Here is a 25,435-nt window from a genome sequence, read left to right as displayed (position 1 = left end):
GTATTGTACTTTTAATGTGAAGCAGTAGAGTTCCCCCAGTTCTTAGTCGTTATCCAATCGCGGTTTGACAAATTTGTCAACAGAACAGACTGCAGTGGAAGCGTAAATTAACATTTTGGTTTTGCTTAGCCCATTTACATTAAAGAAAAATATATCAATTGCAAAAATACATACCATCTCAAGACAAAATACGTTTATTCGATCTATATTTATTCACTGTTTGCAAAAAATGCCAGTTATATTGTGCAACAAAAATACAATCCTTTAATGTTCCAGTACTGAGATACTGTTATTTTGCTTTCACATTTCAATGTTTTATTTTCAGTTCTTTTATTTACATTACAGCTCTTAAGATAAAAAGAAACAAAAGTTACACTCCATCAGATCCACACATTAGAATCGTAAAAAATGTATTTTTTTACATGGCAACATGTATTACTGTTAGTTGGTTTAATCAAACCAAAGTCAAATATTGACCAATGAAATGCAGTTACTTTTGAGAAAAAGTAGGCCTACCTTTCATTATACAAATCTATTGATTGTTGCAAAACAACATCACAAAAAAGTGTGAGGATCTGAGGAAAAAGTGCCATGTTTGCGCAACTGCTCTACCATCTGACAACATTGGTCAAACTTGGACCTAAAATAAAATAAAACGAAATATATTTTAGTTGACAAGCTGCAGGATTATGATAATGAAAAGGAAACATGGGCACTAGTTCTGCAGTTTGCTTGCTTGTTCTATTCGTGGACGTAACTCAAGTAGGTCACGAAATAGCAGTCCTTTTCTGTTGGTGAAGCCAATCTTCATTCGTCGTAGTGGAGTGAAGAGAGGAATTTATCCACATCAAAATCCTGGGGGAAGCAATTCATGAAATTCTTCTTTTCCTGTGCAATTCAAAACAGAATTAGGATTAAATGAGGAGGAAATGAAATAGAAAAATTATGCATTGGCTGCATGTCAGCGCTAAGTTTTTTTTAATATAGGAAAAAATTGATCCCATTCATTGTATGTAATGTGTTATGGCTATTTGTCTGATCCTGGGAACAATAGAAAGAAATTATACACGCAACACTAATGAAAAGCATTGGCAGAGCCATTAAAAACAAAGAGAATAATAGCACATGAATTGAAAATATCTTACCCGTGTTTTCTTTTTAGCAGGGGATTGTTTTGAGGACTTCTTAACAATAGGGCTAGAAGTGGGAGGGGACTGTTTGCGCTTCTTTGACATTTTCAAACTTGTGGGAGACTTTTCGTCCGGATCCTGGCGTAAACTGTCCTTGAGTGGAGAGCCAGTCCTGGCGATGGCGGCACGTGACAGAATCATGAGTGTGTGAGCAGCCATATTGATGCTGTTTTCGCTGCCAGTCTCACTGGCGGGGCTGCGTGTGGTGACATCTGAGGTATTGTGGCGAAGAAGACTCTTAGGTGTTCCCTCTGCATCTTTACCTTTCTTTTGTTGCAGAGGAGTCGTTGGACTATTCTTAGCCTCTGAATGGCTACCACCTGTTTCCAAAGCAGGAGGGTCTGGGTTGTTGAGTTCTAATGTCTTACCAGGTGTGGGAGGAGGGGGAAGCTCCTGAATGTTTTGGAGCATCTCAGCTGCCTGTATGGCCAAAGAGCTGGTCTGGGAGGGAAATTGGGTGTTTTTGGATGGGGAACTTGATGTTTCTGTGACAACTGGAGGGATTAGGTCTGATGTTATTGTAGAGACAGGTGTGTGCAAAGGCAGTGGCTGTTTTGGTGAGCAAGTCAATTTATTTTCTTTGTTAGGTTCATCTTTCGCTTGCGTGTTGTTCTCTGCGGGCTCTTCAGTGCTAGTCACGCCTTTGTCTTCACTGCTCACTGATTTTAACACAGAATCTGAAGATGACCTTGAGCTGCCAGAATTCTTTTTTATGGGTCCATCATTTATTGCATCCTTGTTGTGATTGTGCTTACTCGCTACAGATTTTAATTTACTCTCTGGTTCCAAGATTTTAACTGACTCAGTCTGAGACAGTTCATCCCTGCTCCCATGTGCAGTTTGATGATTTTGATTGAGGTCTTGACTTTGTTGTTGAGTATGAGAAATGGACTCAACCAAATTCCCTTCAACTTTGGAATCTGATGGGAGCCTAATTGTATCAACTTTCCGTTTAGGCTTATTTCCACCGAGGATGGTAGGCCTGGTAAAAGAGCGACCTTTCTTAGACTGTGTGGCACGCTGGGATTTTGATGTATTTGTAGCTGAAGAAGTGGCCTTTGTTGCTGATGTAGAAGATGGTGGTTGAATGGTAGATGGCTCAAAACATAAAATTCGCTTATGGCTTGGACTGGACTCCTTCGGTTCGTGAGGCTGAATTGCATTATGCAGGTTCTGGATTGCCTCATTCGGTACAATTCCTAGAATTCACAATAATAAAGTCAAGACTTAAAGAATGAAGGTACAGTGCAACAATTAAAATTAGTATAAAGCCAATGCCTAGCGCAGCAACAACTTACCAGCAGTTGTAGAGTTTTTGACAGCAAATGTGGAAAGATTGGAATCAACAGAAAAAGTCTGCTTTATTGGTACTGGGTTTGGTATTCCAACAATCTGAAAAGCAAAATGAGCATACAATGATAAATCGCAAAAGTATCATGAGATAATGAACAGAGACTCCAATGTGTGGCCTTTAAGCAGATTAATATATTTACCTGATTGCTCATCATTTGGACATTTCCAGTAGAATTCTGCCCAATAAGGGACACAGGAAGCACCATTGGCTTAACTGGTGATGGCAAGATGAGTGCTGATCCTGTGAAGAAATAACCAAACATCTTTGTTTTTGCATTGGTAGAGTTGATCAAAAGTAAAGCAAAAAGTGGGTCTCTCACCAGTGACAAAGTTTTGCGCTGGACTTGCTGCAGAAACATTGTATTGGCTATTTTTTGGTAAAATGGGTACATTTGGTGAAGTTGTAGGTGCTTGAACCGGTCTGCCTGAAGTATCTGTTGTAAGGGGCTCCGTCATTAGGAAATAGCTGGCGGTTCCTGCTTGAAGTCCAGGGTTACCAGTGTCTAATGGTAGTTGAATAATGTAGCTTTGTTGTGCTTGTGTGGTTGCAGCCAATGGGTGAGATGAAAGTAATGCTCCAGGTCTATTAGGCGAATTAACTAGTACTTCTGAGCTTTGTAAACTACGAACAGCAAGTGCAGTTTCATCCAAGTTATTGCCTCTCGGTATTCCAGGTCCTCTGGGAGACTTGACGGGAGAGGAAATATAGATTGTGGGTAGCTTTTCTGTAGAAATACTGGAATTTGATTGAGCAAGAGTTTTGTCACTTTGGGAATCTTCATCTGGGTTATCGCTGATGATGATCTTTAAAGAAACAATGTTATTCGAATCAGTCCCAGTTTTACTTGGGACTTGGTAATTGTTGGTTGCAGAACCAGATTCAGGAGGGCATAGCATACTCGAATTGGAAGGTGTGGTGGAAGTAAATGTGGACGAGCCAAGTAAACCTGTATGAGGTATGCTAAAAGTAGAAGCTGGAAGGGAACACGCCGTTATTGCGTTTTTGTCAGTGGCGTTAGAAATAGTGGGACCTGCAAAAGAAAATGAGCTTGGGGAAGACTGAGGTGCAACTGTGAGACTCATCTGAGGCCTAGATGTTACACAACTGATTGGAACTGAAGTAAGAGTGTTGCTTCCATTCAAATTATCTTGTGCAGGAGAAATAAATACAGTTTGTACAGGTAAAGATTTAGCAGAATGATCAAGGGATCTCTCTTCTTGGTTACTTCTTTGATTGTCAACATTCACGACAGGTTCCACTGTTGCACCGGTCTCTGATAAAAGGACAGGTGTTGACTCAATGAGGGACATTGTGGTAGGCAAGCTGCTCTTCGTGACACACTCCAGTTCCCTGAAAGTGGCTGCACTCTTTAAAATAGTTGAAGTATCCACAGTGGTTTCAATATCCATTGGTGATGCATCAACAGTGTTATTGTAAAGTGAAGCTTTTTCCATTCCATTTTGTCTAGGAAGATCCTCAAGAGTATTTAAAACTATATCAGTGCTCTTTTCTGTCAGGGAAGACTTGCTGCTTGACCCAAGTACAGCCTTCTTCAACAAAGAGTTTGTTTTTCTGGTCTTGCGTTCGAGTACAGTTTTGTTCTTCACCATTGCTGTTAAATCTGAGGTGTCTTGCAGTGTGTTACCTGTTTAAATAATGTAGTAGATAACGAGTAAGGAATCTCAGTCTTTAACTGGATGATTGAAAGTATTAAGTTTGATCCTGATTTTAGTTGAACAACTACCTGGATCACCGTTGCTCTGGAGCTGCCCAACTGTAGATGACGGTGGTCCGTCAATACCACTCCCCGTTGGGATATTGTCAATGTCCATAACACCAGGTTCTCCATCAGTTCGTGTTTTGTCTACAAATGGAAGATTACCATTTAGAGATCAATAGTACACAAATACAAATTTACATTAAAATAAAGAAGGAAATAGTTACTGCTGTCGAAGAGGTCAAACAGGGCCTGAAAGGCAGGATCAGATTCTGTTTGCTTTAAAATGTCATGGATTGCATCCTCACTCATATGTATTTCTCCCTGAAACAGAAGTCAAAATGTTTTTGCTCATTTATTGCTATGTTAAATGGGGAAAAAAGACAAATCAGGAAATTAAACCTGTAATCCAAGGATCTCATCAATGGACTGGTCTTCTTCTATTGAAGTTGACGTGTGCTTTGGCGTTTGGGGAGTTGGCTCACTGAGATTTTCAGCAAACAATATTGTCACTTTTATGCTTATAGAGCAAAACACCCTTTTAAAACCAATGATAACAATGAAAACTAAACACAACACTTACTTTGCGAGAATTTTGTTGATATTTTCTGCAAGCTTTTCTTGTAATGACCTGTCTCCCAATATCTTGTCCCGAGCATTTTGTATCACCAGATGCTGTGGGTATAAATATCTGGTATAAAATTCTCACTTCTACAACAGAATACGATATCTAATTTACTAACACAGACAGTGTGCATTTACTCACAGGAAAGTTTTCCTCAACAACTTCCTCCGCTTGTGGTTCAGCAGTGATATTTGTAGCAGGTGTGGTAGACTTGCCAGCAACATTTGAGACTCCCAAAGCACTGTTCCTTTTCCTTGGCGTGTCCCTGAAGGCACAAGACCAGGCTATCTAGTTTATTTAAACAGTAATGAAAAGAAATATTACATTTAAGTTCAACATAACCACATAAATATACATTATCACATATGGATAGCAGAAAGGGAAACAATCTAAGTCTCAATTTGTTGCATTTCACAACACAAATCATAGTTCACATTGGTATTTAACAACAACACAGACATTTTTTTAGTCAATGTGCTGGTAATCTGTATGTGTGGAGATAAAAATAACAGCTCTACCATTTCCGTCGTCCCGGGGACATTGGTCCTGGATTTGATCGTTGTTCTGAAATGATTATCTGGATAGGGGAATCTAAAACAAACAAACAAAAAAAAAACAATCATGAATTGGTGGTCTTCTGACCATCTGAGCTTCTGAGTTTTTGCTTAGTAATCTATATTTTATATATTCAGATATTATGATAGATACTTACTGAGTAATCTGCTGCCATCATGGAATTGGTGACGTGTTGCACTTCCAGTAGGTGCTCTGATTTGTGGGACACTGTAGCTTATAGGGGCAGGTTGACTGATGATACTCTGTGTGGTGATTGCCGGGCTGCTGACTAAATTTGTTTGAGACGAGCATACAAGACTGCTTGCTGAAGAAGTTACAGTCATAACCTGTTGTCTCGTCAAGTTTGCCAGTCCTACACGAGAACGAGCTGGAAAGAGAACAGGACAGTTCTATTTCAGCCATACTGTCTTTTAGCACCGCTGTAGAGAAATATTTCAATTGAACTTGGAACAATTCAGATGAGGTTTCCAGTCATTTAAGTTTTCTTCTTAAGTTTCTTACCTCTCTGATTGGCCGAAGTAGCTGCAGAAATCTGTAACGACCTGCAAAGAAAAAGACAATACATGTATATCCCAGTTATAATTAGTGCAAGAAATATAAAAAAAAAATCAGGAGATTTATCCACATTGTGCGTGGTCATAATTCAAAATAATTACTTTATTTGCTTCAGGGTATAATCCAGCTTTTTCCACAACGATGTCATCACTGCAGGTACTTCATGGTACGTCTCTAAAAAACAAAGAAATTGTGAAAAACAAGTAGGACACATCTGTAGTCATATTATAAATGTGATCGCAAATACCTTTTGTTTTCACAGCCATGTACTCGTTTAAAATAGTTGTTAGTCCCTTTCCAAAGATAGACTGCAGGAAAGAAAAATAGCAGACATGATGTAAGCTTCACTTTCCCTTTTGGATCATGTTTTGAAACTTGTGTCCAACTTACAAAAACACAAGCAGGGAGAGCTCCATCGCCCATGCTGTGTTCTTTATATTCCTTCAGGTTTGGGCTCTCCTGGATGAAGGCTAAGCTTGTGGCGGACAAACCTTCTTCTTGAAGATACCCTGGTGAGAGAAATCGTTATAAATTGAGATCGGACTTGTAAATATAAATGCGACACATATAATGTGGTGTGATCAACATGGGTTTAATCTTGGTTAGTTCATGAAAGATCCGTAGACGTGCGGATATTTTGCAAAACGCATTTTATGATCCCATCAGCTAACGCTACAGCTATAACTTGTAGATGTGATCAGACTTACCCAAGATGAGACGAGCGACATCAGATGGCAGCAACATGACTGCCAACTGGTTAATTGAAAGAATAAATAGCCTTAATTGGTTAAACTACATTCTCACTGGCAATGATGCTTTATAATGTCGTAATTTCACTTCAGTCAGTTGTATTGTTGTGAAGGATTCGCACCAAAAGGCGGGGAAGTATAACCCGGAATCTCCTCTTCCTGACGAAGGTAGTTATGGGAAATGTAGTTCTATTGCAGTTTGTGTTTGGATTTCACTAATCTACTTATTCTAACTATGCAAATGGTAATGTTATCTGGTGGGTTTGTAATATGGTATAGGTAGACAAGAATGCATGTTGTTAATTAAATTGAAAGATGATTTTTTTTGCAGGATCGGAAATGGCGTGTTATTCTCAATGGTTCAGAAGCGGGAATTTCCTGTTGTATTTTTTACACATGTTTAGATGGTAAAGTTGTGAGGGCGACCATCCTAACTAAGAATTGCGTGAAAATATGTGATGACTGTCGTTGTAACAAGCAAAGGTGAGCTGGGAGCATGGCAATTTAATAGATCGATTTGATCTGCAAGTTGGTGGACTAGATCTGATATTTTGCTATCAGTTTGTGGACAAGCTAATCAATTTCTGTCTGCAATCACAATGTAATTATGACTATTAATAACAGTGATCAATGTTTGCAGTAATTCACACTTTTTGCACACTTTATGTTCATATATGCTCGTGATGTATAGTGAAAGTATGAGCAATATTTATGTAAATATAAACAAGATCATGCATGGATTTTTTTGACTTAATCAACATTGTGTTTAATTTGCATAATACTGTGGAGGTATTATGTATTTTGCACTGTCATAACAGTTAATTAATGTTTTATTGTTACATTAGTGCATTTTAATTATTTGATCATGTTTATCTGATGTATTTTATTTTAGATTATTATTTAGACTAAAACTTTGGCCTTTTATCATTTTATAATTGTGTTTTATGAAATTGTCATCAAGTAAGAGAATATGTGATTTAAAAAGCCAATTGTGACATCATCATTTACAATATAAATATGTTACATGCATGTTTGTTTGGTAATGTGAATATTTTTACAAAGTAAAATAGATTCCGACACTTTGCCGTATTCCCTACAAAATAAAAATGATGTGGAATTAAATAACCCTAAACATCCCATCCTTGTAGGGCGACTCATCTGGGTACAGCATCATTGTCTACAAGAGGCACAATGAGTCTGACTCTTTCTGATCTCTTGGTGTGCTGCAGAGGACTAGCAAATGACAAGGTTACAGAGAGGAAGGTACTATTATTTATTACACCAGCATATGAAAATGCTCACCCCACATTGTATTTGCTCACCACCATTCTTTATGTTTATCCTTCATCACTTTAGAAAGAAGCTGAACGCTTCAGAAAACTTATTATCTCCCCAGATGTTGTGCAAGAACTTGATCGGAACTCTGGGATTAAAACCAAAGGCTCCAAGCAACTCACGTGGGATGCTGTTTTCAGGTACTCTTGATTGAATTTTGTGCAGCCAGGCATATGAGTGAAAAAAATCACAAAGTACTAATAGTTATTCAGTATTTCATTTGCCAGAATTAATGGCACATGTTGTTTTTTTTAATTTCTCCCAAGTTTTCTACGACGTTACCTCCAAAAGGAGACCGAAGCCATGAAATCCAGTAAATCCAACATCACGGCCACACTGCTGGCCACCCGCCAGAAGAAAACAGCTGAAATGGGCAGTTTGATCCGATTTTTTGTGTGCCACGCAAACAAACGTAAGGAGTTTCAGAAAGCTTTGTTTATTTTTTTTACTTGGCATATGTACAACATATTGCATTTCAGTTCAAGATGCAGTAGGAATTATGTCATTTATTTTGCTGTTCAGGTGGGCCTCGTCTAAAATGCAGTGAGTTACTAAAGCATGTGATTGAGGTACTTCAGAATCCGTACAGTTGTTCAGCTTATGGGAAAGACTACAGCAGCCTGCTCCTAAAGGAAATACTGTCAGTTCGCAAGTACTGGTGTGAGATCACTCAACAACAATGGCAAAGTTCGTAGAAAAATTATTACATATTACATATATTTACTATTTTGAAAATTGTCATAGGGCAACGTGCTTGATGTTTGCTTGCAGGTCTTTTGGAAGTGTACAGTAGCTTGTTCAACTCCTCATCTACATCCATTAACCATGCACTTATAAGTCGAGTCATTAACACAGTAGTGCAAGGCTGCTGCTTTCAGACTGATGGATTCAACAAAACTCTGTTTAGCTTTTTCCCCGAAGCATTCCAAAATACAAGGTGAACCTCTCGACCCTCTTAAATTATTGTGTTGTATAGGTGCTACCTAATACAGATCAAGTATACAGTGTAACATTTGAACTCTTTATCATCAGGACTGAGAAATGTCTGGCTGTTGTGGAGCATGTCATCATAGCACTGAACACCTTTACAAAGGCCGTGGCAATGAACTGTCGGATGAGGGTGTGTCAACTGGGAGAGAAACTTTTACCATCAATACTGTATGTTTGGACGGATATGAGACCCAGTTCTGCTCTCAAAGAGGAGATACTGAGGTTCTTCCAATTGCAGCTCTGCATCCACCATCCAGAAGGAGCCAAAACCCAGGAAACAGGTCTTTACTATTCTGTATTTTATGAAGACTTTTATTGTTACTTGAATATTTTCTCAACCAGAAAAATATATATATCCTTTGTCACACAAAAGCATTCATAGGGTTTGGTTGTTTTAGCACTCAAATAACAAAAAGAAAAATACTAAATCTGCTGTGTCACAAATATACCTACATATTTTTTTATTTATATGTATTTTATTTGCTATTACATTTAAGCTTTACATTACATTTAAGCTGTTTTGTTCTCTCATTAAAGACTAACAATTAGAACTCATGACATTATGTTCTTTGCAAGTGTATGTAAACCTGACTACAACTGTTTGTGCAGAATATACATTTTTTGTTGTGAATTATCTAACTTTTAGGTGCTCACGCTGAGGACTGGGCAAGGTGGCGGGGTTTGCTTTACAGCCTCTATGAAGCATTGGTGAAAGAAATCAGTCATATTGGTAGCAGAGGGAAGTACATCACTGGAACAAGACCTATTGCGGTGAAAGATAACATCATCAAGCTCACTGCTGATATCTGTAATCAGGTAACAAACATGATGCCAGTTAATGGATACATTAATTTGCTTTATGCCTCGACAAATCATGTACTACATCCTAATTTTTCATTTGTCTAATGTCAATGTCAAGCTTCTTTTTTTTTTTTTACACAATCAACTGAGAGAACATAAAAGTGAGACTGGCATAATCTATGTCGAGGGGTTTCATTTAACCAAATTATTTTTGTGTTTTGCTGCACTTTGTAGCTTTTCAGTGTTGATAAAAACTCACCAATCTCAGAAGTAACACAAGTCTCCATCAAATCTTCCCTGATGGAAAGTTCGCTGTGTGCAACACCAAGCAAACGACGACGAATTGACCTTAGTTGGGATGCTCTTATGGACCATCTGCAGCCTCATTGTAGCGACTTTGATCTCATTCCATGGTATGAAAAAAAAAAAGATTTACCGTGTAAAATCTTTGAGAGAAACAGCCCTTTTTTTACTCTCAGGCTGCAAGTCACCGAAGAACTCATATCGAAGTATCCTTCTGTGGTGCCCACCAAAGCGATTGTCCCTCTCCTGTCAGTTTTGCACCAGTTCTTAGTCGAGCACCGACGAGGAGAAAGAGGGAAATACGCTTTGCGCTGTTTACGAGCAGTAGCTCATTGTCAATCCATTTTGCCAGAAAGGACCAGAGTTTACAAGCCAGATTTGGAGCGGCTATGGAGTCGGTTAATGCCTCTGGTACTGAGGGGTGTGGGATCTCCTCAGTTAGAAGCGCTCAGCCTTGACCTGCTTGTGGCTATTGCCCACAACGGACTGGTCAAAATGGATAGAGAATTGTGGAAGCTCTTCTCAGGATCAGCATGTAAACCTTCCCGGTGAGTCACTGCTACATCACATAATGAACACTTGGAATATATATATGATTCAAACTTAGACTTCAACTGATGTGTCAGACAGTCAGGTAATAGTGATATGACAATAACTTGTACTGTGTATTGTACTATTTCTTTTTTAGGAGCTCTGTAATTTGTCTGGCCCAGGCCCTTCTTATTTATCCCACCCCCAAAGATCATCATGGGGTCCTTGATGGATCAGGGTCACCTAACCTGAAGGAAACCCTCGTAGACTGGTTGTTGATGACAAATCAGCATGATGAGATGGAGGATAGGGGCAGACCTCACCCTATTATTTGCAGGTTGCTATTTGTTTTTCCATCATAGTGTTTCTTTTTACTTTTTTTTGGTTTAGTCTTTAAACTTTTATATGTTGTGTTTCCACAGTGATTTACCTCAAAATCTAATTGCAAATATCTTAGTATCCTTGACTTTGAAAGACACCCGGGCTGGCTTGAATTTCCTCATAGGTTCTGAATCACTACAGAGGTGAGAATAAATATCCTCATCAGAAAAAAACATGACTAATGTATGGATTTGATTGACACATTCCTATTTTATATTATTCTCTCCTTTTTTAGACCTTTTTCTCAAGAGTCAACATCACTCAATGCTAAAGCAGACTTGGAGGATATTGAGAGATTTTACTTGCAATTCACTTTTAACACGCAGTTAGAAGAAAGCATGAAATCTAACAAGAGTTTTAGTGAGGCATCAACAAGCAAACACTTCACAGTAATATCCAGTCTCCGAGAGAAGTTGGAACAGTGTCTTCTTTGTGTCACTGACAATCTCCTCAACTGCTATGTTCTTGATGTGAGTTTCGAATCTGTCCTCACATTTGTGTTTAGTTATCATGGTAGTATTCACACTGATTTACCCTTCCTCAGAGTCAGTCCACCCCGCCAGAGTGTCTGTTGCGCTGTTCCAGCCTACTGACAGGTGTTCTCGCAGGTTACGTCTCCACAGGGTGTCTGAATGAGGATGAGGCAGGACAGTCTCAGCTTTTTACTAAAGCTAAGGTATACAGTCAAAAGTTTTTTCACTATGAAGAGATTTTTCTTAATTCTCCAAGTTTAGTGTCTTCAATTAATGTATCTCTTGTTTGTAGAACCTGGCACAGGAACTACGTGGATTTGTTTCTAATGTGAAAGTAAAGATGAGTGATGAATTAACCATGATGACAGTGAGGTCTGTTATGAAGTTATGCACACTTTCTGCCACAGCAAAAAAGGTATGTTAAAAACAAAGTTGACCTTTTTTTTCCCGAATGTCACCAATAACATTTTTTTTTTAATAGGAAAATATCTGTACCTTCTCTTCTCGACTTTTCATAATGACCCTCCCGGCCAGCCTTATCAGTGAGCTGGCAGAGGTTTACAAAATGATGGTAAAAGACAGCCTTTTCCTTTATGTAAAGTGATTAGCGAAGGTTTCCGGGTCTAAGACATTCGTCTAATTAAAGATTCCCATATCTCCAGTTGAGCAGTGTTTCACCGAGAGCTATAGTTGTGGAGGAAGATGAAGCTATGGACAATGAGTGGGAAATGATCAGAACTCACCATGGAGATGACGATGATCTGTTTGATGATCAGGAGTCCCACAGCGGGGCCCAGAGATCCAGGGGAGGAGATCCCAGTGATGTATCAAGTGTACCTGGTAGGAGGGAATTTCTCAACTTTAAAATCCAACTTCTCCATCATTCTAATATACTACATATAATGTAATAATAACAATTTCAGTACCATATGAGCTAAATCTAGCAGAAGAGTAAAACAATATTTAATGGTTTGCTTTCTTTCTCTAGGTGCAAAAAGCATTTTAAATAATGAGCATTTAGTCAGCCAGGACCTTGCCCTCCTCGCAATCTTGGATTTCTTGTGTGAATGTGGCTCAATCCAGCCTGTCCATGGTCAACTTTTTAATTCCCAGGATGTCAAACGAAGGCTCTTACTGTTAGTTGACCAGATTGAGCCCAGCAAAGCCCTGCATGTCAACATGGTGGGTGTCCTGCATTCTACCGTCAATATTTGTGGGCTCAAGCATTTGGGAGTAAAAAAGTTTACAAACTTCTTGCAGTATCTTGTCCTGTTGAAGAAGCTGCCAGAAGATGATTCCCTGACTCCAGAGGAATTTGATTCTCTGCTCCGTCCTCTGGCGTAGGGATTTTTTGTGCTTTTACTCTCCTTGCTATGGATTTGCAAAATTTGTTGTAAAAAAATAATATCATTGTTAATCATGCTTTTTTACTTAACGTGTTTTTCTGTCTTCACAGGGACCTTTGTTCTCTGTACCGTCAGGATCAGGAGGTCTGTGTTGAACTTCTCATGGCTTTACTACCCTCTATTCATTGTTTGGGGAGAACCGATTACATTCAATTGGAAATGAAGCATGTGTTGGGCTCCCTGTTAAAAGTGGTATCAGGGTTCTGGTATGTAGTACTGCAAATTTTTGATGTATCTCTATTTAAAACATAAATGGTTTATATTAGTATTCTGTTTTAGCTACCTGAGTCAAACGGGAAAATGCACAGCGGCTGTCCGAGCTTCTTTGGTGCGATGTCTTGTAGCGTTACTTGAAGTAAGACAATTCATGAATATATTTAACTGTACTGAAAAATATAGCGATATATATATAAATGGTCATTTGTGGTCCATGCAAGGCTGACCCTTGTTGCAAGTGGGCCACCTTGAGTGTCAGCTCAGCTGAAAAGGCAGAAGATCGTCCTGTGTCCATCATTCTTCCATCTCTTCTTGCTGATTCCCATCACCAGGTCCGCATGCTTGTGGCCATGTCACTGGAAAGGTATGGCAAAGCTAACTGTACTGAATAAATAGTTATGGATAATTATATTGCAATCTAAATGTTGATTATTCTCCATTATTGATGTCTTTTCATTATAGGCTGTTTCTGGACATGTCACCAGAACATAGAGACAGGAGAAAGATGTTGTCGCATCAACAAGTGGCGTTTGAAAATGTTTACTTGAAAGTTCAGGAGGGCATGGGGCATGTGGTATGATAGTTTATTGTTCCTATCTGCTCTTTGTTTTTTTTTAGTTCATTCTATGATATTTATCTACAGAGAGGCAAATCGACTGATCACGAGCAGGACGAGATGTTCAACCGGAAGGCCACCTTGCTAAAGAGTTTGTCAGTTGTCCTGTGTTGTAGCCCAGTCTGCGAGAAGCAGGTCTTATTTGCACTTTTCCAGTCCTATAAGGAAAACAATATAGAGGAAAGCCTTATTAAAAAGGTAAGCTATTATGAAAATTTTGTTTTTTGGACATTCAATAATCAAATGAGGGGATTTCTAGATCATTACAAAATTATAGGTCATTTTTGTTGCTCGTGTTTTTTTAATACTATTGTTAAGCAGTACTTTTGGCACCATACAGAGATGCTGGATGCTCTATTCTGCAAAGCAATCCCTATGATGACCATGAAATGTTAATATTTTATTTTTTCCACAGATGTTGGAAAGTGCATCCAGAGCACTCGGTTACAACAAAAGTAAAATATTTGTCAGCTCTCACCTGAACTACTTGGTTGCCGAGTGGCTCTCCCAAAAACAGTCTGACAACAGCTACACGCTGGACTCTTTTCCTTTCACCCTACTTGACCATGAAACTCTCAAAGATTTCTATAGGTTCGTATATTTAAAACAAATAGATACACCTAATAGCATTAAGAAGGCGGTTAATGGTATTTTTCCTGCTTGCAGCATCTCCTACCAGGTGCTTATTCCGCACCTTGTTTTCTTGGATGAATTTGAGTTAGTAAAGTCCATTGGGCGGGATCTTGAACGGGACTGGAAAGAGCTAGTGGCTGATTGTTTTCCAAAGATCATGATGAATATTTTGCCATATTTTGCCATGTCTGGTCAGGAGATACATGTAGCACAACAAAGGGAGAAGGCTCACCGTGTGTATGACCTCCTCAAAGATGCAAACTGTTTGGGAAAACAGGTAAATAATTTGGCAAATATTAAATACAAACATTAGATCTGACTTAATGTCTGCAGGTTTTAACCTCATTGTATTATAATGAATGTTTCTTGTCATATTTGTTGCAGAAAATTGATAACCTGATCCACAGCAACCTACCAGAAATAGTTGTTGAACTGCTAATGACTCTTTTTGAAGGAGGTGCGAATTCAGAAGAAAAAGGAGACTTGAAATGCTTTGTAGGGTAAGTATATTCATGCTTGATACTTGATTCTAAGCACCATTTTTCCTGATATAACGAGCAGGAGAAAAATAGGGTGCACTTGGCAAGTATTCAAAGAATGAAATCCAATTTGTTTTGCTCTCCCTAGGGAATTGGACCCTGTCCCGAATCCACCATACTTCACCTCTCACGTTATCAAAGCGACACTGGATTACCTGAGCAAATGCCACAGTGCAAACCACAAGTCACTGGTAGCCATTTTGTCCAAAACTCCAGTAAGATTTTCTCCTTAGATTTAAACACTACTTTGCCTGCTATCATATTTTGCTAAACTATTCCTATTTTTCCTCATCTTCCTCAGATATCAATACAAAGGATTTTGCTGGCAGTGTGTGAGAAGATGGCGGTGACGACAAACCGTTATGAACGCCATCGCATCCTCTTGATGTATCACCTTTTTGTTAACTTGTTACTCAGGGAGTTGAAAGACGGTCTTGGAAGTGCTTGGGCCTTTATCCTCAGGGACATCATCTATACACTCATCCACCATATCAACAGCTCACTGTTGCAACCAGACACACAGAGGTTATTGGATATTATCACATTCATTCGGATTAAAGGAATTATGAAAACATATGTTTTGTCCATTCATAGACCGGCTCAATGGGATGAGGTCTCCAACCGAAGCTTGTCTCTGTGCTGTGACCTCCTGACCACTGTTTGTAAGGCTGCGTTGCAGTTTTGCGATGATGCTTTGGACTCACATCTTCAGGTTATTGTTGGGACACTTACAGCACAGGTGACCAACCAGTCAGCAATCTCACAGAAGGTAACGCTTTCATGTTTAAAAAAAGAGGAAGAATCATTTTAGAGCAAATGATAAATGTCCTTTTTTATTTTATTTTTGAATTTTCATTATTTATGTCTATTTTCTTCTTCTCTAGGGGCTGAGTTTGTTGCAATTTCTGGTATTAGAAAATCAACACAAACTGAAAGAAGCCATATGCAAGTTGGAGCCATTTCCGGACCTCCCTGAATTCCAACAGTTGCGATCAGTCCAGAACAATCTCAAGTACAATTCTGGGACCGTCACACTGAGACAGGTAAACTTTGCTTTTTTTGATGAAATATAACATTAAAGTGACTGGAGGCCTTTGAATCGAATTGTGCCAAATTGCAATATCGCCAAATATTAGTAAATATATTATATTTTTTAATTTTTTGTTAGCTGGTCTGATTGGCCATACAATAAGTCATAGAGTCTATGTAATATTGTGTTCTTCTGCAACACTCTACATATAGGAGATATCGCACTTCCTCTCTGTGACAACCTCTGACGCATTACCACTGACGAGACGAGAGGGACTCAAGCAACTTTCCCAAAAACTACATGATGGCAAATCCGAGATAAGAGAGATGATCAAGGAGTGCCACGGTAGGAACCTCAGGTGCATTCTTTTTCTAAATTTGGACTTCCTCCGACGTTTCTTTCTGCTCCCCTTAGCCGAGCCCACCAACAGCATTCTGTTTAAGCTTGTGGTGAATCTGCTCCAGCTGTGTAAGCTGGCAACCAACCACCCTTCTGGACCTGACATTCTAGGTACAGTATCCTGAATTAAGTGTTATGCAAAGCAGCAAGCTATTCATATTTGATCTGTTATGCATCTACCAGAGGCTGCAGGAAGTTGTCTGGGAGAATTGGGGCCTGTAAATCTGGCCACCATTGCCTTGCTCCATGGCAGAGACCCCCTTTATGAAAAGGCAGTCACCTACCCGTCCACTGACTTACAATGTGTTTACATTATTCTTAACTGCGTGAATGATGTACTCACTCATCAGTGGTAAGCAGATTTTTTTTTATCTTTGCAAATGTGTTTCTGGGAGATGTTTTATGACTCTTGATGGTGTGTAATTTGGTGGCAGTATTGAGGTGAGGCAGGCAGCAACTCGGTCTGTGAAGGACATCCTTGCCACTCAGTCTGGAATCGACTTTTGGGAGACGCATAAACAAAGTAGAGATCCCATGTTGGCATATCTCAATCCATTTAGGAAAGCCAGTAAGAAGGTGGGTTTATATCAACGGAAAATGAGTGTTTTTAATGAAAGGGTTTTAATCAAATCATTATGCCATTCCACGATTACCTTTAATTAGCTGACCTATGCATATGTTACAGGATCGAAAACGGAGTTAAAATGTTTACACAATCTCTGTATTAAAACATAAGCATTTTCTGACTGTCTCCACTATCAAGGGGACTGTGGTGAATGCGGAGCAGAGTTCGGAGGCCATGGAGAAGCTTGAGAACCAAGACTTTTGGATCCCACGGATTGGCGGCCACACACTTTGGTTAAAGGCTTTGTGTACTGTCCTACTTGACAGTGGAGGAGTCAAATCTGAAGCTCTTCTCTTTTCCCGACCTCTTTGTCTGGTAAGCAGCCTGTTAAATAAAGTCAAACTACTGACACCTGTGAATAAAGTTATCTAATCTACTCTAATATTATGTCTATTTGTCTATAGGTCAATTTGGACTGTTGCCAGAGGCTCTTGCCACTCATCATTCACTCTATCCTTCTGGATGACAGTGAGGGTACATGGAGAGAATTACTCTCTTCCCATATTCGGGACTTTTTCACTTTTTGTTCCAGAATTGCTCATGCGTCAAGCCGTTCCGCCACACCACTTCTCCCTGACTCTGGTATAGTGACTGTACAATGATTTTTAAAGAAATATATATTTTTGTATTTTTTTGATAAGCTTCAATTATTCATTGCAGACACTGATACTGTTAACCAAAGCTTGTATGACAAGGTATCTCTGCGTACCATGTTGGCAGTTATTGACTACCTGAGACACCAGCAACGGACTGTCAAGTCTACTAGGTTTGTATTTGTACTTGCGCCCTGTGAATGATGCTTCAAGAGGAATTTAAAAAATCTTTCCATACGTAATATGCCCTTTTGTTGTCATGTCTGTCTGAAAATGCTCACTCCATCACATAGCAAGTCTTGTAGCACAGTGTGTGATTCCAACTTCTGGCTGGACCTGAACTACTTGGAGGTGGCCAAATCTGCTCAGTCATGCTCTGCTCACTTCACTGCACTGCTCTACACGGAGATTTATGTGGATAAAATCCAGTCTGATTTGGAGGAATATCGCAAGTATGTAGTATATCATTAGGAAATTGTAGGTACCTATATTTAACTTGTCTCATTTTCAGAGAAAGTTGCTTCTTTGCATGTTTATACGTAAGGCTTATAGTTTCTTTTCTTGTTATGCATTTCAATGGAATCAGCAAAACCAAAGGCAAAGCGACCCGTAAACTCAACTTTGATGAAAACAGCCAGAACCTCAGCTTCTCCAGACTAAATGAAAAAAGTATGGAGGACTCCAATATCAGCTTGCAGGTGGGTCATGCATCTTTGAATTACCATTAGTCATATTATTTTCCTAACCATGTGGTCTTCACTTTTTTTGAATATTTGGATTTTTTTCTGTATCGATTTCATGAAATTTTAGAACTCTCATTTACAATTGTAGGAATTGCTGATTGATGTCTACCGAAGCATTGGCGAGCCTGACAGCCTTTATGGCTGTGGAGGAGAAACAATGACCAGTCCACTTGCAAGGTAGTTCATAATCGTATAATCAATCTTTTTTTAACTCCTTCAGTGCCATCACTTCATAGATGTTCAACTCTGGATGGATGAGATACCTATTGCCTTTCATAGCAGCCTATTAATTAATGCCATTTTTCACAAAACCCAAATTCCCTGCAAAGTTAGCGTTTGACTCACAGAACTCTCTTGAACCAATTCTGCAGGATTCGAACATATGAACATGAAGCAATGTGGGGGAAGGCTCTGACCTCATACGACCTTCACTCATCCCTGCCTGATGTCATTCGACAAGTGGGAATTGTGGAGGCAAGTCAGACACACTGGGTCATATACATTTTGCACTTCTGGTTTAAAAAAAAAAGAAGTGAGGGAATCCTCTTAATTTATTGGTCTTTATTGGTGCTGCCCATACAGGGGTTGCAGAACTTTGGTCTGAGTAGCATCCTCACTACCTACATGAGGGGTTTGGAGAGTGAAGGGGTGGAGTGTGGAGCTGAGTTGAGAGAGCTCCGTTTCCAAGCTGCCTGGAGGAACACTCAGTGGAGCTGTGATCTCTCTGAGAGGTTTGGGGGAAGTGGGGGGCCTGAATTGTACGTCATATGTGCATGTTAACTATGTATTCTTAATGTATGTCAGGAGTGACAAGCACATGCCGGGATTCCATGAGTCCATGTTCTGTGCAGTGCGAGCATTGAGGGACAGAGAGTTCTCTGTGTTTGATGAGATTCTCAAACAGGCCAGGTGAGTTGCCTTTTTAAACACTTACAATTGATGACAGAAGGTCAAAGAATTTTTTTACTCGCTCCTTAGAAGTCGAGAAGTAGAAGAGCTGTGTCGGGACAGTCTGGAAGCAGTGTCATCGTTGTACCCAGCCATGAGGAACCTTCAGAGCATAAGAGAGCTAGAGTCTATCAAAATGCAGTTTTCTGGGTAATCACAGAATATATGAGAAAAGACACTTATCTAAAACATAGGTTAAAAGATCTTCTTTTTTTAAATCCCTGTTTTGTATTAGTCGCTTCTCACAAATGGCTTTGAAGAATATATGTAACCAGTGGCAGCAGCATTCCCAACTGCTTGCAGATAGTGAGTTTGCTTTGGTGGAGCCCGTTTTGGCCATTCGCACTTTGTCCCACAACACACTGATGTCCAAGGCCAAGGACCCTGACAGCATCCAGTATCTCAGCTCTGTGCTCACGGATCACTTATTGGAGCTGAGCCGACTGGCTCGTAGAGCCGGAAACACGCAGGTATTGTCCACAGGAACTTTGAACCCACCTCAAGTAGTGCAATTCACTCTTCTAAGCCTTGTAACAGTTAATCCCAATTTGTTTCATTAGGGTTCATTCTTTTGGCATTAATGTATATATCCGTATGTGTATATGTATGTGTATGTGTATATATGTATATATAATGTGTAGCATTTACCGGGTCATGACAGCTACTGTCCTATGTCTAAAAAAAATAGGCCTTTAAAATATGTGCCAGAGAAACCTACTTTTACAATGTGTCACAAAGGATCTGTTTAAGTGTTAGGTTTGTATCACAAGGTTTATTTTTAACTTGGTAACATGTGTCCAGGTGGCAGAGCGAGCACTGTTTCAAATGAAACTTCAGGGAGTTGAAGGATCCTGGCCGTCATCCCCCATATTATTGTGGCAATTAGAAGAAGCTCAGGTGTTCTGGGCTAAGGGAGAACAAGGCTTGGCTTTGGACTTGTTGAGTCAGATGATATGCAATCTTGAGGATAAGGTAAGATGAAAAGATATTTTTACAACCTTAAATTGTTGATTGCTGTAATAGAAAAAGTTGACTTTCTTTTTGATCACATACAAGTAATAATTTTCTATATTTTGTGTTTGCCCAACAGGTGGACTTCAATCCTGCTCTGGCACCAGTTTACGCTGAGTGCCTTAGGCTATCTGGTAACTGGTTGGCTGAAACATGCCAAGAAAGTCCTGGAGTCATTTTTGAAAAGTATTTAGAGAGGGTGAGAGTTTGCCTGTACTTTTAGCCAATTATTTGCACACAAAGTCCAATGCAAACAACATATATCTACTAATGACCCTGCAAATGTCACTTTTAATTTTGTTTTTTAGGCTGTTGAGGTCATTAAGGGGGACTCAGGAGTTCAGGACGCACGGCTTCAGAATGTGCGAATTGAGGCCTTCTTGTCTCTGGCTCGTTTTTCAGACGCCCAGTATCAAAGCATTGATAAATACATGACTTCTTCTGAGTTTGAAAATAAACAGGCCTTGCTGGAAAAAGCTAAAGAAGAAGTAGATTTAATGAAGGCACATCATGTGACAAAAAACAGGTTTGCACAACTACCTTTTTTGCCTCAGTCAAATTCTGAAATTGATTAGAATCCCCCTTGTATTTTCTCTGCATCCAGGTATACAATAAAGGTTGAAAGAGAGTTGGAGATGGATGAGAAGGCCCTTTCCAACTTGCAGGCAGACAGACAACGCTTCCTATGTAAGGCTGTTGAAAACTACATACAGTGCCTAGAACAAGGCGAAGAACATGACACTTGGGTCTTCCGTTTGGCTTCGCTATGGCTGGAAAATGCTGACATTAAGGCAGTCAATGAAATGATGAAGGTTTGTCAGTCAATCTTAATGTCTTAACTTGTAGTCTTGATTAGTCTAGAAGTGTGTTAATGCCTTTTAAATGTTGCAGAAAGGAGTAAAGAAGATTCCCTCCTACAAGTTTCTGCCTCTCATGTATCAGCTTGCTGCCCGTATGGGAACCAAAATGGCTTCTGGCGTTGGAGAGGATGTGGGCTTTCATGATGTCCTCAATGATGTGAGACCTTGCTCTGCAGAAGATGTTCCCCATAATTCGATTAGTCAGTAATTCAGTTAGAACTGCCATTTCACTTTTTTTTTCTTTCCCTACAGTTAATATTCCGCTCTTGTCTTGAGCACCCGCACCACACACTACTCATCATTTTTGCTCTGGTCAATGCCAATAAGGACGAAATCTTTTGCACTAATCGGCTGCCGAAAAGTGCGCCTCGACAGTCATCCCCATTTGACTTGGTAGGTTACCATTGAAAAAAAAAAGAAAATACAATATTTGAACACTTCAAAGTAGGTAATTAATTGCTTGTAATAATTTTTGTGCTCGTGATAAATCATTGAATAGTTAGGTTGAGTCTCATCTGAAAACTATGCATGAAATATCATTTTGCCTTGCAGGAGCGCGCAGATGTGGCCCAGAAAATCATTGGTGCGGTCCGGAAAAAAAGAGGGGAGATGATCCGCGGTATTGAGCGCCTATGTGATGCTTATATCACACTGGCTTATCTGGATGCCACCAGGCACAAAACAGAGAAGAGTGAGTATGACAGTTACTCATGTAGTACACGCTGGAAATCTCGGCTAATCATTCAGATAGATGCAAATGTCATTTTGTTGTCTAGCATGTACTACATTGAAGATGCATTTGGATTGTGTGGTAATAGTGCATTGATGGATTTTGTTTTCTGTGCCATTACAGAGGCCATACCCATTCCTGCAGATCAGCCAATAAATCAAATCAAGGACCTTGATCAAGTTGCTATTCCTACTGTTGAAATCAAGGTTATTGAACTGCCATTTAACTTGCATAGCTAGATGATTTGTTTGGATTTAATTTAGTTTCTTGTTAGAAATTATGCAAAAAAAATCTTTTAATCTTTTCATGAGATGAATACTTGAAGTCCTTAGGGGCAGTTATACATCAATTTTAACTGATAAATCCTTCAAATAGCATACAATTCATGTAAATTGTCAACATTTTTTACGCTGTTCATTTAAATTTAACAATGACATTTTAACAGGTTGACCCATCAGGTCGGTATGACAATGTGGTCACGGTCCGTTCCTTTGTACGTCATTTTCACCTGGCTGGAGGAGTCAATCTGCCCAAGATCATAGACTGTGTCGGCTCCGATGGCAAAAGCAGGAGGCAGCTGGTCAAGGTAGGTGGCTGTTTATTTTCTGGGTGTGTGGCAGTGCTTTTACTTCAGTTTATTTAAATCCAGCTTTGATGTTCAGGTTATGTACTAGTTTTTTTTCTTCTAAATGTTTATTCTTGGTTTAAATACACTCGTCCTTTTTTGCTTGGGGTTAATAATTAATGATATTCTTGTGTGCCGACAAACAATATGTTTGTAGATCACAAACAGGCTTTCATAGCTTTGTAATCAATGGCAGAGGTGTGTGATTTCAAATGTGTGCCAAAAACTTGAAAGCTAATCATTTACTATTTGGAACAGTCATCATGATATAGTGAATTTCCAATGGTGTACAATGTGTGATTTTTTTTTTTCAACAAAAAAAATACAGTCACACTTCTTTTTGTTTGAACAGGGAAAAGATGACTTGCGACAAGATGCAGTGATGCAACAGGTGTTTGGCATGTGTTCCATGTTGCTGCAGCGCAATGCAGATACACGCAAGAGGAAGCTTAACATCAGGCGATATAAGGTTGTGCATGTGTTTCATTGTTAAAACCTCATTTACAGATAACTTGTATAAGCCATTGAGAGACAATTGTGAATTGAGGGATACCCCGGTGTATTTGCTTTAGTCATATGGTAATGAGAATGATGGTTTTCTGCTTGTCTCAAGGTGGTGCCCTTCTCCCAGTGTAGCGGGGTCTTAGAATGGTGCTCTGGTACAGTTCCCCTTGGAGAATTCTTAGCGGATCCTGTCAAAGGGGCCCACAAACGATTCCGACCTCAGGATGTTTCCAGCCTTGTCTGCCGCAAGAAAATGATGGTACTCCTCTCTGCAGTAGTTTCAAATAAGAATAATGATATGTAATCAATTTTCTCATTGAAGGATGTAGGGATTCCATGCAAATTGCTTCCCCACAATTAAATTCACTAAAATTGTGCAATAGCCATTTACACTTTAGGCATGTTTGAACATACATAATCATTACAGTAGTGAAAATTTGGAATGGTCACATGGACACTTTTCTTCATGTGAGATGTTGTGTTTATAAAATATGTCGCACATATCACATTGATATTATATTAAACTATGAGGTTACATTATCATTTTAGACCAAGTTAAAAGTTTCATAACATTTTGTTTACAGGAGGCTCAGGCACTGAAGTTTGATGACAAGCTCCATGCTTACCTTGAGGTGTGCAAAATCTTTAAGCCCGTTTTCAGATATTTCTGCATGGAGCGCTTTCTGGACCCTGCTGTATGGATGGAAAAACGTCTGGCCTACACGCGCAGTGTAGCCACTTCTTCTATTGGTTGGTAGAAATAAAGTGACCTTTTTTGGTGCACATGACTATTATTATTAACACAAACCCAGGTTGCCTCATTACGATTGAAGTTTGTATGGTCAAAGCTTTCTTTATAATACGGGCAAATGATTTCGTCTTTTTGTGACCAACAGTCGGATATATTGTGGGTCTTGGTGACCGACACATTCAGAACATCTTGATTGATGAACAGACTGCTGAACTAGTGCACATTGATTTAGGTAAGTAACATCATTAATAAAGACTTCATATGCATTTAATTACACAATCCGACTATAGTGAACACTTGAAGTGAATTACATTGTTACCAAAAATTGACCTTTTGGCCCTGTTGTTTTGATTGTGTGCAGGCGTGGCTTTTGAGCAAGGCAAAATTCTGCCCACCCCTGAGACTGTCCCATTCAGACTCTCCAGGGATATTGTCGATGGGATGGGCATGACTGGAGTGGAGGGAGTCTTCAGGAGGTCAGCAGGACATTTTCATAGAATACATTGGTATATCAGGACTTGCACAAATTTAGAGAGTTTTATATTATTGCCTTCCTATTCAGGTGTTGCGAAAAGACCATGGAAGTAATGAGAAGCTCACAAGAGGCTTTACTGACCATTGTGGAGGTAGACAAAAACTTTTTCACACATAATGGGTTTATTTTTCTCAATTTGTACAATGCTCATGTCTTTTTTTTATCTTTCAGGTTCTGCTTTACGACCCCTTGTTTGACTGGACCATGAACCCTCTAAAGGCCTTCAACCTGCAGCACGACGAGCAGCAGGAACTCAACGCCACAATTGGTTCTGCCATCAGTGGTGACGCGTTTGACAACCAACATAAACACAGGTTCTGATTTAAATAAATTTCTTAGGTGGAGGCCAAAAATAATAATAAAAAAGGGACATTCATCACTTTATTTTTTTTTTCGTCCCACAGCGACAGTCAGAACTTCAACAAAGTAGCTGAACGAGTGCTGCTGCGACTTCAGGATAAACTGAAGGGAGTGGAAGGGGGTACAGTTCTGTGTGTAAGCGGTCAGGTCAATCTGCTCATTCAGCAGGCAATGGACCCTAAAAACCTAAGTAGGCTGTTTCCAGGCTGGCAAGCTTGGGTGTAATTGACACGTTTCCTTATTTGTATAGTTATTTTTGCATTAATCCTGACTGTCTTTTCTTGATTAAGGCTGTTAATGTTCTTGGCTGTATTTGTTTGTTTCCCCATATGCATTTTTAAAATATTTTTATGTTGACTTCTTTAAATGAATTTGAATGTTTTTAGGTTTGCTTCATGGCAAATGGGATTAAATCTCAGATTTATGCACAATTATTTTATTTGGCTGTTATTGTATGATATTTAGGGCTGGAATGTTGCAGATTTGGAAAAAGAAAAGTCATTTGAGTGTTTGTGTACTCCATCATGGCATTGACGGAGTGTTTAGTGAACAAAGCTGACTGTGCTTGTTGTGGGCTCAGGTGGAAAACTTCAGAAGATGTCAGAGGTGTGTCCACATTACCTCGACATCACTCATTAGATCACTTGTGGTGACACAGTGAGAGGGACCTTTTTTTTTTGAAGGAGCAGCTAACGGATTAAAAAAGGAGTTATAATTAGTGGTGGACAGAT

At 39.4% G+C, this 25,435-nt stretch overlaps 2 protein-coding genes across 2 annotated transcripts; one reads left to right on the top strand and one right to left on the bottom strand.

The window, feature by feature from the left end:
* Window positions 1-205: 205 nt before the first annotated feature.
* On the bottom strand, window positions 206-6,907 carry npat (nuclear protein, ataxia-telangiectasia locus). The gene is made up of 17 exons (XM_077723484.1): window positions 6,725-6,907; window positions 6,408-6,526; window positions 6,265-6,325; window positions 6,119-6,191; window positions 5,964-6,004; window positions 5,599-5,829; window positions 5,405-5,477; window positions 5,028-5,151; window positions 4,845-4,936; window positions 4,664-4,745; window positions 4,489-4,585; window positions 4,289-4,408; window positions 2,864-4,189; window positions 2,684-2,784; window positions 2,489-2,582; window positions 1,146-2,389; window positions 206-888 (listed from the first exon to the last, which is right to left on the bottom strand). The coding sequence occupies exons 1-17, from the start codon at window positions 6,759-6,761 to the stop codon at window positions 808-810; spliced, it is 3,996 nt and encodes a 1,331-aa protein (XP_077579610.1). The 5' UTR covers window positions 6,762-6,907; the 3' UTR covers window positions 206-807.
* Window positions 6,908-7,047: 140 nt separating this feature from the next.
* On the top strand, window positions 7,048-25,138 carry atm (ATM serine/threonine kinase). Its single transcript, XM_077723174.1, has 63 exons — window positions 7,048-7,249; window positions 7,915-8,029; window positions 8,123-8,241; window positions 8,368-8,513; window positions 8,624-8,788; window positions 8,873-9,038; window positions 9,134-9,372; window positions 9,738-9,907; window positions 10,127-10,305; window positions 10,372-10,743; window positions 10,884-11,063; window positions 11,149-11,250; window positions 11,343-11,577; window positions 11,652-11,783; window positions 11,873-11,995; window positions 12,062-12,151; window positions 12,243-12,420; window positions 12,569-12,762; window positions 12,841-12,920; window positions 13,037-13,192; window positions 13,266-13,341; window positions 13,424-13,566; window positions 13,665-13,776; window positions 13,846-14,016; window positions 14,234-14,409; window positions 14,485-14,728; window positions 14,836-14,951; window positions 15,079-15,205; window positions 15,292-15,515; window positions 15,585-15,759; window positions 15,875-16,033; window positions 16,233-16,365; window positions 16,435-16,530; window positions 16,603-16,771; window positions 16,854-16,995; window positions 17,183-17,359; window positions 17,449-17,626; window positions 17,705-17,810; window positions 17,931-18,089; window positions 18,224-18,335; window positions 18,469-18,557; window positions 18,752-18,854; window positions 18,963-19,111; window positions 19,185-19,289; window positions 19,359-19,478; window positions 19,564-19,798; window positions 20,130-20,300; window positions 20,419-20,538; window positions 20,648-20,865; window positions 20,944-21,151; window positions 21,231-21,356; window positions 21,452-21,592; window positions 21,752-21,890; window positions 22,053-22,135; window positions 22,375-22,515; window positions 22,907-23,023; window positions 23,168-23,317; window positions 23,643-23,808; window positions 23,955-24,041; window positions 24,171-24,285; window positions 24,372-24,435; window positions 24,516-24,658; window positions 24,749-25,138. Exons 2-63 carry the CDS (start codon window positions 7,958-7,960, stop codon window positions 24,927-24,929), a joined length of 9,264 nt encoding a protein of 3,087 aa, XP_077579300.1. The 5' UTR covers window positions 7,048-7,249; window positions 7,915-7,957; the 3' UTR covers window positions 24,930-25,138.
* Window positions 25,139-25,435: the final 297 nt, after the last annotated feature.

The sequence above is a fragment of the Stigmatopora nigra genome, chromosome 8, assembly GCF_051989575.1.
Source record: "Stigmatopora nigra isolate UIUO_SnigA chromosome 8, RoL_Snig_1.1, whole genome shotgun sequence".
NCBI lineage: Eukaryota > Metazoa > Chordata > Actinopteri > Syngnathiformes > Syngnathidae > Stigmatopora > Stigmatopora nigra.
Note: the sequence above shows the minus strand (reverse complement) of the source record. Positions and strands in the feature narration are given on the sequence as shown.

Coding starts and splice junctions, on each gene's coding strand:
- atm (XM_077723174.1), top strand. CDS start 7,958: ATGAGTCTGACTCTTTCTGATCTCTTGGTGTGCTGCAGAGGACTAGCA. Junction 9,373..9,737: donor AGCCAAAACCCAGGAAACAG/GTCTTTACTATT, acceptor TCTAACTTTTAG/GTGCTCACGCTGAGGACTGG. Junction 21,891..22,052: donor CAGGCACAAAACAGAGAAGA/GTGAGTATGACA, acceptor GTGCCATTACAG/AGGCCATACCCATTCCTGCA.
- npat (XM_077723484.1), bottom strand. CDS start 6,761: ATGTTGCTGCCATCTGATGTCGCTCGTCTCATCTTGG. Junction 6,192..6,264: donor CATGGCTGTGAAAACAAAAG/GTATTTGCGATC, acceptor TTTGTTTTTTAG/AGACGTACCATGAAGTACCT. Junction 5,478..5,598: donor TGATGGCAGCAGATTACTCA/GTAAGTATCTAT, acceptor TGTTTGTTTTAG/ATTCCCCTATCCAGATAATC.